Genomic DNA, 18,137 nt, shown 5'->3' with positions numbered 1-18,137 from the left:
GTTGGCAGTTGCAAAGAATTGAGTATATATATGGCTGAGTTTCCACTGTGCGGTCGATTGTGTATCTTGAAATAATGGGGTAAAAATTACAAAAGTGAGAAAATTTATTAGCACATATCTACGATTTTATTTATCAAAATGTAGTAAAATCTGTTCACTTTTGTAATTTTCACCTCATTTCAAGATACATAAAGCCTAAAGCCCGGTGTCCACGATGCAAGAACTGTGTCCAAGTTTCGGTTTAAGCCAATGAAACGGCTACTTTTTCTGTAAGGGTTGATTTATAATAGCCGTAACCGTTGATTTAAGCCATAATCTTTAAGAAATTGACCAATCACAGTCGAATGTGAGAAGAATAATCGACTGTGATTGGTCAATTTCTTAAAGATTACGGCTTAAATCAACGGTTACGGCTATATAAACCAATCCTAAGAGCTGCAAGTTGATTGGCTTAAACCAAAACTCGGACGCAGTTCTAGAGCATCGTGGACACAGCTTTCTTTCAATGAAGAAAGGCTACGGTCAACGTGACGCTACAAATGCTTTGAAGCGTTCTTCTTCTCTTTCTTTCAATGAAGAAAGGAGAAGAAAAAATAAAGAACGCTCCAAAGAATTTGTAGCGTCACGTTGACCGTAGCCATAGGCCGCGTTCAGGAAACACAACTGTTGAGTGAGCGCTCATTATGATTGGTTCTTACACTTAGATCCGGATTAGAACCAAAGGTAAAAACCAATCATATTAAAGAATCACTGACCGCTCACTCAACAGTTGTGTTTCCTGAATGCGGCCATATATTTCTTCTCGGAATCGGTTCCCGATTGGCGGACTGCCGCGCATCCCATTGCGCCATTTACGCCCCGTCTCACACCTCACACCACGTCGTGCCAGCTTCCGCTCTACCCGATCCTTTCTACCCGTGACCAGACGAGTCGTGCGAACGCGGTCTGGTTAGGTTTCGTCTCATGCGTGAAAAATAATAGGAAGGACGCGAGATGGTAAGGAACTCGATCACCCGCGTGCGAGCGCATGTCGCGGCTTTCCCTCCTCGTCGATTTCGCGCGATCGCCCGCTCGATTTCGTCGCGACGAATCGCGCCCGTTCCCGACCGTCGTTTCCCAACCACCATCCCCGGCGTACCATCTGTGATGTCCTCGCGATCGTGTTCGGACGGTACATCCCTACGCGCAGTTTCCCGATAACGACCGGAAAATTGTCCGCGGTACCGTGAGGACACGGGAATCCGCGCGGAGCTCGCGAGCACGTGCCCACGCTCCTCGGCAGCGTGTGCACGTGTCGGGCGACATGTCCGGTCCGCCATTGCGACGAATGTCGCGTGTATGGATTGTGTGGAGCACCGAACGCGCGGTATCCGCGGATCGTCGAACAACGACCTGACAAAAGTCGCGTCCACTACCAGCGAGCGCAAATTTTGACGGGGAATAATTTCAATGTCACGGACAAAAAACGATTTTTGCCTTCCTAATTATGTCGATTGGTCGCATTCTTCTTTGTGGCAAGCGCCACTTAGAATACAAAGACTGATACAATCTGAATTTCTGAGAATCTATTTCAAAGATGTTTAATTGAGGATAATTCTCTAATTGTTAGGCGACAAGGAATGTACGGTCCACTATTCATATAAACTTTATTGATACATTCACCTGCGTTGTTACAATTTATATTCTTTTTCTAGTCGTTATCAACAGCACGACCGCTTATCACGGTTTATACCGACAAAAATGAGCCGTCGAACGATGTGATTTCGTTGCCGTCTGTCTTCAAGGCACCGATTCGTCCCGATATCGTGAACGTTGTTCACCAATTGATTTCTACAAACAGCAGACAGCCGTACTGCGTTTCTAAAGAGGCCGGTAAGTACTGATCTTTGTTTTATTGATTGTACGTCGATGGTAATAAATAATGAACACATGTGAATTTAATGAACGTTTCTGTTTCTCATAGGTCATCAAACCTCTGCTGAATCATGGGGTACCGGACGCGCTGTGGCCCGTATCCCTCGTGTACGTGGCGGTGGTACTCACCGTTCCGGTCAGGGTGCCTTCGGTAATATGTGCCGAGGCGGGCGCATGTTTGCGCCTACCAAACCGTGGCGACGTTGGCATCATCACGTCAACGTCAATCAGAAACGTTACGCTCTCGTTTCTGCCATTGCTGCTTCCGGTGTCCCCGCACTCGTGCAGTCTAAAGGTACGTTTGTCTTTTGCATAAATAACACTTTTTATTAAAAGAACATTCAACTTTTTTTTCCATTGAAACATTTAGTTTTTATAATTGCATTTTTTTCAATAATTCGAAAGAATTGTAGAAAAGTATAATTATGTAATTTGTATGTGTTTACTACTGATCAAATTCATAATAATTTTGATATATTTATTTTAAAAGTAATTTAGGTATGAGTGAAATGAGTAAAATGGACAGTTTATCAACATATATGTTTTCGTATTTGTACACAGGACACATGATCCAGGAGGTCCCTGAATTTCCGTTGGTCGTTTCCGACAAAATTCAGGAGTATATAAAAACAAGACAGGCTGTCATTTTTTTGAGACGCATCAAGGCTTGGAATGACATCCAGAAGGTTTTAATTTTTACATTTTAGTCTTAAGAATCTTTTTCTCTATGTTGCCGTATGTCACGTCCGTGTGCACCAATGAATGTCCGCATCTTTGCTAAGACAAAGTTTAGCTCGGATGCTCCTAATAGGTGCTAGAGAAATATGGTATTCAGGCGTTCTTTACTAGTTGATTTACGCTCACTAGCAAAGGGTATGAATCATCAAACAGTTTTCCTTATATTTTATTAGAATTCCGATTTTTCATATAAGAACCTATTAATAAAGTCCACGCAAGTGCTCCTGATTTAAATTATAAGTTATTTTTGTTAAATTTTGAATCAAATTATTTTAAATTATGTTTCATTTATTAGGTGTACAAATCCCAACGTTTTCGTGCGGGTAAAGGAAAAATGCGTAATCGTCGACGCATCCAGCGACGTGGACCCTTGATCGTATATGGCCAAGATCAGGTAAGCAGGTTATTTTTTTTTTAAGTATATTGTCTTTATTTCAATCTATAAACACATGAGTTGTATGCGAATTAAAATAAATTTTACATTTATACATGAATTTGTAATCATCAGAGTGGGGATTATAAAAGATTGTTATGTAAATCACCCTATGTATGATTCCTAGGGCATCCGTAAGGCATTTCGCAATATCCCTGGTGTCTCTCTGATGAACATCAACAAAATGAATCTGTTGAAATTGGCACCTGGTGGCCACGTCGGACGGTTCGTAATCTGGACCAAGTCCGCATTCGAAAAATTGGACGCTCTTTACGGAACCTGGCGTAAAGAGTCACAGCTAAAAAAAGGCTATAATTTGCCATTCCCCAAAATGGCCAATACGGATCTGTCCAGACTTCTCAAGTCTGAAGAGATCCGCAAAGTCTTAAGAGCCCCGAGGTAATTATAGGCAAAAAACTTATACGTGTCTCGATAATTCAATTCGTAGATATTTTATTTTAATCTGATAACTGGAACGCTACATTGGATCTATTCTATCTCATAATTCACGATAATGTGATTGATACATTTTATTCTATACAATTACAGAAAGAAGGTGGTGCGTCGGGTGAAGAAACTGAATCCATTGGCTAACACGCGAGCTATGCTACGTCTCAATCCTTACGCCGCAGTTCTGAAACGCGCTGCCATCCTGACTGCGCAGAAGAGCAAGCGCGAGAAGGATATTCTTCTTGCAGAGAAACGAGGCGTAAGTACAACTGTGTCTTTTAATTTGTTCTATATCTTTCGGAATTACCCGGTATTAAAGCAAAAAAACTTCTAACTTTTAAAGATATATATGTACACAAAATCTTGATGGAAATATTTCAAATAATAAGATTTCTGAATCGAACAATGAAATAAATTAGAATGGGTGCGTTCAGCCGATACTCCGCTAGCCTAGCAATCGTGAGCAGTTGCTCGTTTTCGCTCGTTTCCTCTCCTTTGACCCAATGGATTAAAAGGAGAGGAAACGAGCGAAAACGAGCGACTGCTCACGATTGCTAGGCTAGCGGAGTATCGGCTGAACGCACCCAATATATTTGACAGTTTGTATTTAAAATTTTGACTTCGTATATTGCAGGTAAAATTGCCAAAGAGATCGTCGACGTCGAAGACCGTCGCGCTCTTGGCAAGAAGGAAAGAGCAACTGGCTAAATACAAAAAGACCGTAACGAAGACTCCGAAAGTTAAAGCTGACAAAAAAGATACGAAAACCGCTGCCCCTGCCAAGCAGCCGACTAAAAAGTGAACAACAAGCGTTAGTAACATCAACATTGTTGTGAACTCATAAATTTTTATCTCTGGCTTTAAATAAAAGGCGGAAAATTACAACTGACTGTTGTCTTAAACACCTTAATTTTCCTTTGTTAATCCTATGAGAAATATGTGCTCATGCTCGTGATCTGCAAGAGATCTATGCTTATTATCAACAATATAAGACGATTTATTTAATATCAATATCCAAATGTAAAATTTTGTGACAAATGCTACTTTGACTTTTTACTCCCGATTGCTGCCAATCGAAGGTTGGCGAAGACGAGGGAATGCGTTTCACCGAGGCCGAATCTTTGTTACCTTAATTTGAAAAGTATCTCTTGGCAAGTAGATAAATAACAAAAAAGTGCAGTAACGCTTGTTGATTTTTTTTACGGGGATTTTTTTAAATAAAAACTTTTAAGTTATAAATTGAGTTTGGTGGGTCAAACTCGCGCCCTTCTCCAACCAACAAAGCAGGGCGCAAAGGGCGGCGGAGTCGCGCGCAGCTCTGGGCGCGGCGAATTCGAGTCACGTGGCACCGGATGCATCTCTATGCACTCCTCCGATCTCCGATCTTCAATTTCATTCACCGTTCAGTCATTGCTCTTTTGTTAGCTGTGCTCGAAATTTCGAAGCGTGGCGTTGTGTTAGGGTTAGGTGCGTCCAGAAGAGAAGAAGAAGGAAGCGTCCCTTTGTAATCGCGCGAAATCATTCAGCTCTCCGCGCACTCGGTAAGATTATCAGTATAAAATAATTATTTTTAAAGGTATAGCCAAAATTTCTCAGAAAAAAATCATGTGTACACATGAATTCCACGTCTGTTTCCAGGTTATGCATTCTTGAGTCAGCATTCTGCATGTTGACCAAAAAGTGCTTACGTCACGAAGTACTTAATATTTTTTTTGTTCCGAATGAAATCATAAAATATGAAATAAAACTTTACCATAAAATATTTCGTAAACGTGTGTTTTCAATTATGTTTTATTTAACTTTTGTGTAGGACAACGAGAAGAATTCATGCAAAAGATATATTAATGAATCGTTAAAAAGAAAGATACATTTAACATTGCGAGCAAAAAACAGGATCATTAATCGATTCTATTTATTTCTTTACAAAACTGTATTTTTAAATGATATTGTTGTTTACAGCGATAACAATGAGCTCTCACACAAAGTGGCGACGGAGGCAATCATTGACCAAGGAAGAGAAGGAAAGATCGGAAAGATTGAGACAGATAAGAGAGGAGTGGCGTGTCCAACAAGAGTTCTACAGAGAGCACGAAGAAAAAAAGAAAAAATACAAGAAAGAGTACGAGAGGAACCGAGCTGAAGCAATGAAAAAGGAAAAGTCTCCAGATGAAAGGCGAAGCAAGAACAGTAGTCCACAACGAAGAGAAATTAGTTCCTCTGAGCAGTCTACTTCTAAAGAGTACATGATATATAGAAATTTCGAATTTCAAATTAAATGTTGATAATTAAACATGGCATGCGTTTGGCAAAAAAGTGGCAAATTCGTATTTTATAAATATGAATGGTATTGGAGAGCATAATATAAAATATAACAATATAAATGTAACTGTGATATGAACTTAATGCTTTTCTTAAACTTATTGTTGATTTTTTTCTTATTAGAAAAGAATGTCTTAAAATTGATACACTGTATTTTAAATTGTCTTATTGTTAGACGAAGAACATCAGTAATAGGCAACGGTCCAGAAGGTGTAATCATTGATAAGAAAGAACTGCAACTAACCAAGATACGTATTTACACAGAATGTATTCCAACAAAGAATCAGAGTACGTCAGACAAGATTGAACAGGACATTATAAATCCAGATGATATAATTGTTCCTCGAAGACAAAGTAAAGTATTACATCAGCTTTGCGATACTTATAACTGTTTAATGTTTAGAGGAACCGTTTATGATACTATATTATATAATGTAATTAAATTTAATATTTTCAACATAATGAAGAAGTGCAATTTCAACGTAATGAAGAATTACAATTTCATCGTAATGAAGACTTGCATAATATATATAATCTGTACTAAAAACTAATTGGGAAAAATGGTCAATTGTAGATGAAGGTGCATGTCCAATATTTCAAAAAAGTGAAGTAAAAAAAACTGAAGAGATACGAACAATCACAGTCTCACAAAATAAGCAATTGGGTATTTATATACTTATTTTTATAAATAAATCAAATAATTTATTCAATGCATTAATTATTTAGTAATTATAGCGTTACTAATGATTTCACACTTGTGCATATGTATATTCTTTAAATCAATTATTTGCCATTTTTTATATCTGTTGAATGAAATAAAATCATATATCTGGATTATAATAAAATGCACGTTTGGGTTTTAGAGAAGCAATTGTCAACAAGTATGAAGAACGTTCACATTGGCAGAAGACCTGATGATAATACAGCTCAGTACTATCGGTATGTGTTGAAATATAAAAACATATTGAGTATTGCTTATACATACACATACAAAGTTATTAAATTTATCAGTGTAATATATATATGAATGTACACACATTGACAATGATTATTGCTTATACGCAATAATTACATTTATATGGATATATTGATTATTGCTTATACAGGGTTCTGAACTATTTTCTAATATTGAAAAAAATAAAATTTTTAGGGATAATTGTTCAAAATAGGTCCTGTATACAATTATTACATCTATGGATATATTTAGTATTGCTTACACACACGCACACACATATATATATATATATATATATATATATATATATATATACACACACAAAAATTATAACACTTATATGAATATATTGAGTATTGCTTATACATACATAAAATTATTAAATTTATATAGATATATTGAATATTGTGCGTATATTGCATATATATATGCATAAAATTATAAAATTTATATGAATATATATAATACATATATTGAGTATTGCTTACATGCATCTTATACAAATAAGATGAAGAAAAAGAATGATGGAACTAAAAAATATGTGAAGAAATAATCATTTTTGAAGAAAATATTTCAAATAAGAATCCATTGTTTTAGAAGGCAAATGTGATATATGGAATTAACTTATACCATTTTATATCATAACTTTTGTTTTTTTTTAGCATTTATTAGTATTTTTTAAAGTACCATTGCCATTAACGTTTTCTTTAAATAAAATTATATGATTTTGTTTTAAATAATTAAATTTTACTTTAGAAACAGAAGAAAAAATTTATAAATAAAAATGTTAATATAAAATTATCGAAAAATTAATAGGTCATAAAATATTTTATATTTTATTTAAATATTCATTAATCTATCTTCTTCAATAATACATGTGTACGTATTCGTTATTTGCATTTCTTTTCATTCTTTTTTCTTGTTCTTTCGAGATTTTGAGTGCGTACACATGTTTTTAACATTTTTTTGTGACTCTTATAGTATTTTCTATTTTCTAATATCTCTTACGAAGTATTTGTGAAGACTAATAGACTATTCTAAAGGCTGAATGGTTTGAAATCAAAATCCTGACTTTGGGATGAGGTAGATTTGTGTAAAAACTGTGACTTGATTTTCATATAAAGACTTTTTATTTCAGCTTAAAAATTTCTTTTACTTGTTTATTCATTCATTCTTTTATTCATTATTATCGTATGTGTTTCATTTTTACTTATATTCTCTAACGTTTATATAGTATGTCCAATATACCAAAAAATTTTTTTATGAATGAATGAATAAATAGATAATTTGGTATAGACTGTAGCATCAAATTCTTTGAAGAATTATCGGATTGTAGAACTCATTAATAACTGTTGAAATTCATGGAGGAATAATGGAACTCATGAAACATTGGTAAGAAAAAATGAATATATTAATCAAATAAAATATTGCATCTTTTTTTTTCTGCGCATTAAATATTATACTATCTTTATTGTTTTAAGCTATTCGGCTGTTTAAATTCTTTGCAACCTTTATTTTAAATATTTAAATTTTAATTTAAATACGCTATTCAAAATAGAGTTAAAAAATTATTTTTTTTAATGTGTACGTATATATGCTCTACTAGATGGTTTGAATTTTAAATGTTTTTCTTGGTGTATAATATTTATTTTCTGTAATTAAATTTTCTTTGTAAATACAATATTATCATTTTTAACATAATATTATCTAAATCTATTTATAGAATTTTTTAAATAAATCTCTTAATTGTTTTGAATATTGTATTTACGAACTATTGAGTATTGCGTTTTATAAGTTTAAAGATTTAAGGGATTATATAATTTCTGTTTCTGCATATAAACAAATGGTAACTATACATCATAATTACAATATTATAGTTATAATTACAATTTCAAAAAATTAAAAGGCATTTTATTAAAAAAAAAACATCTATTGTGAATGGATTAATAGATACGAAACATTTTTTTCATAACAGTACAAATTTTTATTTAAATTTCTTTTATTATAAAATTTACAGTGGAATGTTCATGATTGACAAGATAGCAGACATTTGGTGAAAAACTAGCAGAAAGGCAAGGTAAATTTTGCATATCAGGTAAGGGAATATTTTTTTATATATCATTATTATAGAGAATGAAGTAGAGGAAGAAGAAAAAAGAGAAGAAGGAGAAGATACATGGATATCAGGTAAACCTGAATTTTATTAATAATATAGGTGAAAAGTGTACTTTACAAGTGACATTATGAAATAATCAAAATTTCGGTCTTGTCTTTTAAAAGGTGATATTTTAATCATTTCAGCACTAAGAGTTAGTCAGTTTTTGAAAGTCTAATATTAAATATACATCCTTCGAGATTTATATATTATTATTAATGTACATTGTGTAGCATTTTAGTATTAAACTAGCGACATTATTCTACAACGTAAAAAAAAACAGTATATTTGAATACACTTTTTTTCATGTAAATCATGTAAAAATATAAAATCCTTTTTATGTATAACTGAAACAGATGTTTTTATAGTTATATATATATATATGTATATAACTATATACACTGTTGTGGATATAAAGTTTCAACTATTTGTAAGTCTTTTTGGAAACAAAAATTCTTTTATTTTATTATTAAATTAAATTTGAATCTGTCTATTGTTAGTTTCTGGAAACTTTATGATTTTATATTTTAAAATTTAACTTTTGGATATTTTATATAAATTGTGCAATTAATTTATTATAAATTAATCATTCTTTTATCTATTTTTATTGAGTCATGGATGTATGGATATCCGATATATTACGATACGGATACGGATATATTATGGATATAAAGTTGTTTGAATTAATTATAACTAATATATATTATAATATATTAGTTATATACATTATGTAATTTATAACTTTTTTTACATAAACAGAAATGTCTTCCTTTGTTTTATTTTGATATCTAGTTTTACATTAAAAAAAAATTTATTTTTGAAATCATATATTGTACTGAATAATGAAATATTTAATATAAATGTTAATAATTTTTTACAATTTCTTATTTTTAATTATAAATGTATATATCATAAATTTGGTTAAATTATTCGTGATTTGATGAGTATTTCATTAAATATTTAAACATAGCAGTAATATTAATTTACTATATATGATAATAACACATTAACATAACTATTTTAGCTCGGACATGAAAACTATACGTCGAGATGACCGAACAGATAATGATAGATATAATCGCGAAAGGTTAGTCTTAATTCATCCATTAATAAATAAAGGCTCAACAAATTGCCAATAAGCGATAATTCTAAATTTTTACAATAAATATTTATATGAAAATTTTATTTTTTCTATACTTTTTCTCTTTTAAAATACTGGAGAAAATCTATCACAAATAAAAAATTCTAAGAATCTTAGCAGTTGTAATAAGTTTTTTATTTTATGAAAAAAAAAAAATATATATATATATATATACATATACAATTAGAGATGTTTATTGTAATTCCAGAAGGCGAAGTAGCTCAATAAGGGACAGCAAAGAGAAAGATAGAAGTAGAAGCGAAAGAAGAGATAGAAGTACATCACGTTATGGTAGTCGCAGTGCACCTCTCAGTAGGAATCGCTCAAGATCTCGTTATAGGTACAAAAATAAAATCCAATTATTAAATAATTAGGAAATAAAAAAATATATGAAAAAATGAAGTAAAATAAATTAAAAGCAAAAAGAATAAAACTCGGAAAGAAGTTCCAATCAATAAGCATATATTCTATAATGTTTAAAGTTGTGCAAGCGATTCATGGACCTGTATATTATTTTAGTCACATATTGAAATTGATTTAAAAGATCGTAATTTAAAAAAAATGGATTAAGAAAGATACTTTTATTATTAATTTTCTTTGTTAGTGTTCTGAGATGCAAATTTCCCTGTGTGTTAAAACGAAGTTATAATTTCAATGTAGTAAATAAGATTTTTATTGTATATCGGAAATATAAAAGAGCTTTTCATGCATTTCAGGAGTAGAAGTCATTCGCCAATTAGTGAACGAGCTAAGGAAAGGAGGGTAGACAATGACAAAAATAAATTTTCATCTAGAAGAAATTATCCTGACTATCCTCTCTTCTACCAACCCTACGTGGTAATTGCAGTTAACTTTGATATTCAAAAAAGAAAACTGATTTAACACTTGTTTGAATCGTTCGAAATAAAAAGAATGCAAAAATAAGGTTGGAGACTTGTCTGAAATAATATAGAACAATTTATCAAATATTTAAGTACCATTTCGATAAACCGATGTTTATTTCAGTGTTTACCCAGACCAATACTGATGCCTAGATTGCCCAAACCAATGCCGATGCCCAGACCAATGCTGATGCCTAGATTTCCCAAACCAATGCCAATGCCCAGACCGCCCATGTTTGTTCCCGTCATCCCGCCCTTCTCGGAACTATACCCTGCGATGAATGTGCCTGAATGGCGACGACCTCCTCCTCCCAGTAAGTTTATATCACATAATGAATATGTGGAAATTAATACCGTGTGTATAAGTATGGATTGATACCATGCGAATGAAATTTTACAGGGTTCTTCAACGGCGTAGTTCTGAATCGTGCCAGCCTGACTGCGCAGAAGAGCCAGCGCTAGAAGGATATTCTTCTTGCAGAGAAATGAGGCGTAAGTACAACTGTGTCTTTTAATTTCGACTATATCTCTCGGAATTATCCAGTATTAAAGCAAAAGACTTCTAAATTTTAAAGATATATATGTACACAAAATCTTGATGGAAATATTTCTCAAATAATAAGATTTCTGAATTGAAAAATGAAATAAATTAGAATATATTTGACAGTTTGTATTTGAAATTTTGACTTCATATAATGCAGGTAAAATTGCCAAAGAGATCGTCGACGTCGAAAACCGTCGCGCTCTTGGCAAGAAGGAAAGAGCAACTGGCTAAATACAAAAAGACCGTAACGAAGACCCCAAAAGTTAAAGCTGACAAAGATACGAAAATCGCTGCTCCTGCCAAGCAGCCGACTAAAAAGTGAACAACAAGCGTTGGTAACATCAACATTGTGAACTCATAAATTTTTATCTCTGGCTTTAAATAAAAGGCGGAAAATTATAACTGACTGTTGTCTTAAACACCTTAATTTTCCTTTGTTAATCCTACGAGAAATCTGTGCTCATGCTCGTGATCTGCAAAAGATCTATGCTTATTATTAACAGTATAAGACGCTTTATTTAATACCAATATCCAGATGTAAAATTTTGTGACAAATCTATTTTTTGACAAATTAGTGATTCCAGTTCCCCTCCCGTTAATGAACCCTGTAAAATTTCGTTTGCATGGTATCAATCTATACTTATACACACGGTATCAAAATTTTCACATATTCATTATGTGATATAAACTTACTGGGAGTTGTCGCCACCGAGGCACATAACAAATACTAAATAGGATACCGGTAAGAACATGTATAATTTTAAATAATAAATCTTCATGATAGGCATTTGATACATTGGTCAACAGTTATTTTACGTAAATTTCAATTATAATTTCTACTATCGTATCATTGTCGTGCGATTACTTATATCCATTCTTTGCCTCCAAGTCTGTTTTAGTAGCCTGCGATAGCATACACCTCGAATTTTATTAATAAGAAGTTTTTTTCTCCTTTTCGTAACTTTTAAATAAATACTGAAATAATTGAAAACATTTTTATCTTAGAATAATATGGATGCAATTGAGAACTCTTACTTTGTAATAATAGAATAAACAAAGTAATAAGATTTATATATAGACGTAGCATATATATATGATAATAGGTTTAAATGTGGATGAAACTGGGTGTTGTCATTTCACTTCATGTTCTTTTATTCACAAATTTCCAACCAATGTCGAGTTATCAATCCCAGCCTGGTTCTGCACTAGGTCTTTGTTATCCTTCCAGATCCCTATTACAGGATCAAGAAGTATAAAGTTTCAGAGGATGTGTATCTTTTTTGCAAGGTATATGTAGGGTGACAGTCGGCGACTCGAACTTGGGTTCCTACTAATTGGATAATCGGCTGTTTTCCTAATGAGCCACGCCTCACCCCACGGAGATCTCACTATAAATGTAGTAATATAATTTTGAAGATTTTATATTGTTGCATTTTTTGAACCTCTAAAGTTGAAATTCTAAGAATTCTTGATATCACAGTTCATGAAATTATAATTAGAATATCACTCCGTTATATTCTATTGATATTTTATCGATTTTTAAGAGATTAAATTTTTACGATTCGCGAGCTTTTAGTCGTAAAATTCTTGACAGTTCTTGGAATTTTAATTGTGCCTCTTATCATCTGATATCTCGCCCTTTTTCAGAATTTGATTTTTTATGTGATTTACCGAGTACCGGTAATCGGTAAATTTCTCGACGTCTGCGACGGTTATGTCGACGATCGTCACGTCAAAACACCTGTGTGTAAAGTGAGTGAGGTAAACAATAAGCAATAAACAGCATACATGCGTCTGCATGCTCAATAGGGACACGAGCCGGACGAAAACGGAGTTCTGTTTACATGTTGAAGGTACACGTGACAGTCAAACGTTAAATTGCAAGAACGGGATGAGAGCTATATTGATATTCGACCATCTGAACGATGTGTTGTTTGTAAAATGCAATAAAAAATTTGCGAGTCACATTGTAAAGCTGGCGAGGATGCAGGGACTGCTCGACGACGATAAGGTAAATTTATAATTTTGAGGTTTGATTGCAATGACATAATGATTAATTCTGTGAGAGCTCACGACCTCTTAGAATTGTATAGTTATTTCCCCAGATATTTGAGAAAGGAAAGGAAAGATTATTAAAAAATTATTCCAATGTGGCAACGAGCATTCGTACGCAATAGATCAATGTTAATTCATTAATGAGTAACAATCATTTCTTGTAGGATACCATGCATTTGGAAGATTCAATGCCGAGTCCCAACGTCATAATGCAATTATTTTCACCCATAGTCACCTCGCAACATGTGATGGCTTCGCAGTTCGGAAACTCCTATACATCTATGAAGTTCCAGGATGGAACCAACATGGTGTTCGACGAGTACATTGGCTATACCTTCATGCATATCGCTTCAAAGGAGGTAGAGCTCATGAGACGTACACTGGGAGTATGCGTATCTATTGTACGACATGTGTGCGGTCCGGACATTGCAATGTTAGTATGGAACTGGTAGATTAGTTGATAGAATACAATAGATAACGAAGATAAATAATAAAGCAATTGGTAAAAGAAATATATAAAATATTTAGAATTATTGTGACTAGACGGTAATTGTTAGTAAAAATAGTTATGATAATGATTACAGCTTGCTAATTAATCGTTTTGCTCCGATCTTCTTTATAGATTGAAGACCAACTGCCAAAAGATGTATCTGGTATCTTCTCTGCTGGATGCGTGGTCTAATCTAAGAAACTGCGAACAAAGTATGCTGACAGAAGCGGTGGAGCAGTTGTCTGTGAATGCGGAAGTGGCGTCTTCGGTTCTCAAGGTGTTGCACGACGCTTGCGACAAGCTGAAGAATTCGCAGCCTGAATTCAGCAACCTGCACTTGCTGCTCCTAGTAGGCTCCAAATTCCTGTCACTGTACTCCAGCAAGAACGCTCATGATCTGTGCGCTTCAGATATCTTGCTGATGATTCTGCTATGCTGGGTGGTGAATAAAAAGCGAGGGCACGATCAGTCGGAAAGCAGTGACGATTGCTGCGACAGTGACATCTTGATACCGGAGAGCAGTGCTTCGAAAAGCGACGATACAAGATTAAGCTTCGGAGCTAAGCTGGCCGCTCCTACTTCAGAGGACATTACGGATCTTTTTAGTAGGTTTTTGCAGCGTAGTTGCTTTTGGTAATGGATATATATTTTCGTTTGTGGCATAATTGATAACTTTCAATGGAGATTTCTCTGAGAATTCTTAGTGAACAAAGAAAGAACTCTTAATTTTAAAATGGATATGTTATAATTATCCTTCACTTGTTGTAGGAGGTTCCAGGGAATCTTCTGTGAACGAAGGTCTTTCATCCTTAACTGACGATGATCTCTACAGCCAATCGCTTCTCCTCGGCTACCAGCATAACTATACAGCAAATGCGGTTCACATTTTCGAGTTATCGGATTCTATTAACTTGATAACAATCGTCGAGGCCACGAATCTTTCGATTTCTTCAGGATTATGCGATAGTTTTCATTATTTAAATCTGATAAACAATCTGCAATTTCAACGAGATATCGATGAGTTGAAACCAGCCTTCGAGAACCTCGATATAGCGATTAAGAAAATATTGGAAGGAATTAAAAAGAATCGTTCCAACATCGGAAACGATGTCGATATGTGTCAGAAGAGGTTGCAGGCCAAATGGGACTTTGTGCGAAAAAAGTACAACGATCTTCTGCGCTCTAGAGATCCCGAGGTGGTCTTGCAGATCGAAGCCAATACTTCTGGCTTCGTAGAAACTCTGAAAGAACTGTTGCGTTTGACCTGTTTCGACAGAAACTTCCTAAAACAAGGAGTTGATGTTCTAACAACGGTTGGCAGACTCGTGAGACAGAAGTTAAGCGATTTCAGTGACTTCCTGAAAGTCAAAGCTCTGAAGAACTTCACGCTAGGATCATATCCTTTTCTAACAAACTTGAAGAGGCACGACTTCTTGACTTTTTGCTTTCCTGAATAATTTTTGAAGTGTAAAGTTTGTGTTCTTCAAATCTAATTATGTTAACATCATTATTTATAAAATGTCTTAGCATTAAAAAATGGAGAAATTATATTGTCGGGAGAATGGATATTAATATGCAAAAAATTTTAATTATATACTTTGTTTAGAAGAATCTAAATTCTTTGTTTAGAAATATCTAAAAACTTTTAAATTGGCACATTACATATTGCACATGCATCTTTTTTATTTAATATGCCTCCTTAATATTACGTGTTTTTCCACAAGAACTTCCCTAACTATCAACAAATATCTTGAGGAGTTTCCAGGTCTAGTGCATTTTATCTACATCGACAGGAGTACTCACAGACTCGTGGCACCTACACTGGATTTCACGAGCACGGAAACGCTTGCTCTCACAATGAAAAAAGTGAGTTTTATCGAGACATTATTTTAAGTTGGTTCTTTGAATTTGCAGAGATCTAAATAAAATACTTGTAGTGATTTTCAAAGATTCTGATATAACTAAAAATAATTGTTTTTATATATAGATTTGGAATATGGTTGAGCAAAGCAGAATGCATTTACAAGAGGGTCATCTATCAGTTATGTGGAAGGACACTACATTCAATTATTCCTACTTTCTATGGTTTGAGGACAGTTCCGTATGTGCAGTTGTATTATATTAAATATAATAATATATAAAAATAATTATTAAATTCTACCCCGTTATTGCACAAATATTTTACGGATATTTGTACATAGAAAATTAAATTTTACATTACGAGACACTCTTCATTTTATGTGTCGAAGTAACACATAAGATATAAAGTATATAGATATATACTTTATATGTATAGATATATGTATACACACAAGTAGATGTTATATTAACCCCTTGTCATATTTGCAGGGATGTTCACCACCGAAATGTAAGGTCTATCTGAACTATGTCATGAAAAATTTCCCAGTACCGGGTATACTTTGCGGAGACTATTACAGGTTTGTTACTACATTCTTCAATTAAATTGTTTCTCTTTTGTGTATTTTAATTTGCCATTAAACATTTAAAAATATATTTGATAATAAAATACATTTTATTATCAAAAGGATCTTAATATTAATAAAATAGAATAAAGTATATAATGTCACGAAAGATTCATTTATCTAGCTTATTTTTTCATGTGCAGAAAATTAACTGAGACGTGTTTTCCAAAACTCTCGCCGAGCAAAGTACGAATCTACGAACTATACTGCGTACACTTAGGACTAACTACGTCGACTTGTGTCCTGGAACATTCTCGCAGACTGGCAGCCACCATCTGGGAAGTCACCGGGGTGCCGAACAATCTTGCGGATATATTCTAAAATCGCATTCCCTTAAGTCAATTTTCAATTTTTATCTCTGTGTAATTTTAATTTGATTCCCTAGAATTTCTGAATTTCGATATACCTCGAATTTCAATGTTAAACTTCCATACTTCCTAAATTTTAAATTGTCTGAGTATCTTAAGGTACTCGAATTTCTGTGATATTTAGATTCCTAGACTCTTACAGTTTCACAATTTTTGGATTTTCGTTTTTTTCGTGATATTAGTTTTCTTTTCTTCTCTTTGGCTGTAGGTCGTAAAAATGTTTTTTTTTTTTCTCAAAAAAATACGCGCGATAGAAATGCACAATTCCAATTGCGACATTTCAAATTTAATTTCCATATTAATCGATATAAAATAACAAATGTCAACTATGATAGATTAACAACGCTTTTCATTATTTATTTAAAATGTTGCTCGCTCTTATCACAATACTAGATGTATCCCGTTTGCAGTCAAAGAATCAACTAGGATATTATTAATTATGTAATTATATATTAACTATTGTTTTATTTATACAACACAAAATGAAATAACAACCATTTTGTGCCCTTTTATTTACAAAATGTCTTTAATAATTAGTGCATACTAACTAAAAGCTTACACATTTTGTAATAAAACATGTTCAACTTCGTACATATATGTAATGGCACAATAAACAATATAAACCAAATGACAAATATGAAATAAAAAAACGAAATGGGTAATTAATCTTTTGTCGAACCTTTAATTAGGTCTTCGAATTTTTCCGCAAAATTTAAGGCACCTATAAATAGAATAATCGATACAAAAATCGCTTCTAATCGCCGTGTATTCTCCCTTCAAAAAATTCAAGCGCAGTTTCCTTCATATTTCTTTTAATCTTATTAAACTCTGAAACTTTCATCTTTTTCTCGAATATATTTTTCCAATTTCTTCAAATTTTCTTCAATTTTTTTGGATCCTTTGGATCGCTTTTTATGACAAAGAAATTTCTCCTTTTTTTCCTTGTATTCCTTCAAATCTTTAAAGTTTTGAACGTCTAAAGTTTGAGTCTGAAAGTCCAATTTTTCCAGGGTTTGATTTCTCCACTCAAATGTCCAATGTTGTGCATTTATTCGGACTTCTCTTTTTTACTACCTGGTAAGACCTGGGATAAAATTAAGTACTATTGAAATAAACAAATGTATTCTATTTACATCAATAAAATTTTATTCGTTATCCATTTTATTTGTTGAAAACTTGGAGAGAAATTCTTTGCTTTCGTCAAAAGGAAA

The 18,137-nt window shown here is 33.2% G+C and overlaps 4 protein-coding genes across 7 annotated transcripts in view; 3 read left to right on the top strand and 1 right to left on the bottom strand.

Moving 5' to 3' along the window:
• The first annotated feature begins 840 nt into the window (after positions 1 to 840).
• Positions 841 to 4,420, top strand: Rpl4 (ribosomal protein L4). Its single transcript, XM_071770770.1, has 8 exons — positions 841 to 996; positions 1,695 to 1,872; positions 1,964 to 2,209; positions 2,476 to 2,600; positions 2,948 to 3,046; positions 3,213 to 3,484; positions 3,635 to 3,794; positions 4,170 to 4,420. The coding sequence occupies exons 1-8, from the start codon at positions 994 to 996 to the stop codon at positions 4,335 to 4,337; spliced, it is 1,251 nt and encodes a 416-aa protein (XP_071626871.1). The 5' UTR covers positions 841 to 993; the 3' UTR covers positions 4,338 to 4,420.
• Positions 4,421 to 4,785: 365 nt separating this feature from the next.
• On the top strand, positions 4,786 to 11,932 carry LOC139808606 (uncharacterized). Its single transcript, XM_071770772.1, has 11 exons — positions 4,786 to 5,076; positions 5,495 to 5,774; positions 6,030 to 6,208; positions 6,429 to 6,518; positions 6,718 to 6,793; positions 9,989 to 10,051; positions 10,314 to 10,445; positions 10,822 to 10,942; positions 11,111 to 11,300; positions 11,387 to 11,478; positions 11,688 to 11,932. Exons 2-10 carry the CDS (start codon positions 5,503 to 5,505, stop codon positions 11,446 to 11,448), a joined length of 1,185 nt encoding a protein of 394 aa, XP_071626873.1. The 5' UTR covers positions 4,786 to 5,076; positions 5,495 to 5,502; the 3' UTR covers positions 11,449 to 11,478; positions 11,688 to 11,932.
• Positions 11,933 to 13,158: 1,226 nt separating this feature from the next.
• On the top strand, positions 13,159 to 17,588 carry Hps1 (Hermansky-Pudlak syndrome 1 protein). 2 transcript variants are annotated; one of them, XM_071770761.1, is made up of 9 exons: positions 13,178 to 13,291; positions 13,384 to 13,541; positions 13,750 to 14,018; positions 14,208 to 14,680; positions 14,844 to 15,472; positions 15,798 to 15,941; positions 16,063 to 16,176; positions 16,425 to 16,513; positions 16,702 to 17,588. In XM_071770761.1, the coding sequence occupies exons 2-9, from the start codon at positions 13,422 to 13,424 to the stop codon at positions 16,877 to 16,879; spliced, it is 2,016 nt and encodes a 671-aa protein (XP_071626862.1). In that variant the 5' UTR covers positions 13,178 to 13,291; positions 13,384 to 13,421; the 3' UTR covers positions 16,880 to 17,588. The 2 variants fall into 2 exon arrangements, with proteins under 2 accessions (XP_071626861.1, XP_071626862.1); XM_071770760.1 differs by having other exon boundaries at positions 13,159 to 13,541; positions 14,844 to 15,476; positions 15,826 to 15,941.
• The window catches only part of LOC139808603 (BRISC complex subunit FAM175B), a 30,474-nt gene continuing 29,925 nt past the window's right edge, over positions 17,589 to 18,137 (bottom strand). For all 3 annotated transcript variants that reach the window (XM_071770766.1, XM_071770768.1, XM_071770767.1), the window contains exon 8: positions 17,589 to 18,010. In XM_071770766.1, the coding sequence (XP_071626867.1) occupies positions 17,953 to 18,010 (58 nt within the window). In that variant the 3' untranslated portion in view covers positions 17,589 to 17,952. The remainder of the gene's footprint in view (positions 18,011 to 18,137) is intronic.

This window comes from Temnothorax longispinosus, chromosome 2 (assembly GCF_030848805.1).
Source record: "Temnothorax longispinosus isolate EJ_2023e chromosome 2, Tlon_JGU_v1, whole genome shotgun sequence".
Taxonomy (NCBI): domain Eukaryota; kingdom Metazoa; phylum Arthropoda; class Insecta; order Hymenoptera; family Formicidae; genus Temnothorax; species Temnothorax longispinosus.
The sequence above is the reverse complement of the archived record's forward strand: the minus strand, read 5'-3'. Positions and strand labels throughout refer to the sequence as shown.

What these genes read in the sequence shown, in the direction of transcription:
- Rpl4 (XM_071770770.1), top strand. An exon ending in AAAGTCTTAAGAGCCCCGAG is followed by an intron (nt 3,485 to 3,634) that starts GTAATTATAGGC and finishes ATACAATTACAG; the next exon opens with AAAGAAGGTGGTGCGTCGGG. An exon ending in TTCTTGCAGAGAAACGAGGC is followed by an intron (nt 3,795 to 4,169) that starts GTAAGTACAACT and finishes CGTATATTGCAG; the next exon opens with GTAAAATTGCCAAAGAGATC.
- LOC139808606 (XM_071770772.1), top strand. Translation starts at nt 5,503, where the DNA reads ATGAGCTCTCACACAAAGTGGCGACGGAGGCAATCATTGACCAAGGAA. An exon ending in GAGCAGTCTACTTCTAAAGA is followed by an intron (nt 5,775 to 6,029) that starts GTACATGATATA and finishes TCTTATTGTTAG; the next exon opens with ACGAAGAACATCAGTAATAG. An exon ending in AATTGTTCCTCGAAGACAAA is followed by an intron (nt 6,209 to 6,428) that starts GTAAAGTATTAC and finishes GGTCAATTGTAG; the next exon opens with ATGAAGGTGCATGTCCAATA.
- Hps1 (XM_071770760.1), top strand. Translation starts at nt 13,329, where the DNA reads ATGCTCAATAGGGACACGAGCCGGACGAAAACGGAGTTCTGTTTACAT. An exon ending in GGACATTACGGATCTTTTTA is followed by an intron (nt 14,681 to 14,843) that starts GTAGGTTTTTGC and finishes CACTTGTTGTAG; the next exon opens with GAGGTTCCAGGGAATCTTCT. An exon ending in TTGCTCTCACAATGAAAAAA is followed by an intron (nt 15,942 to 16,062) that starts GTGAGTTTTATC and finishes TTTTATATATAG; the next exon opens with ATTTGGAATATGGTTGAGCA.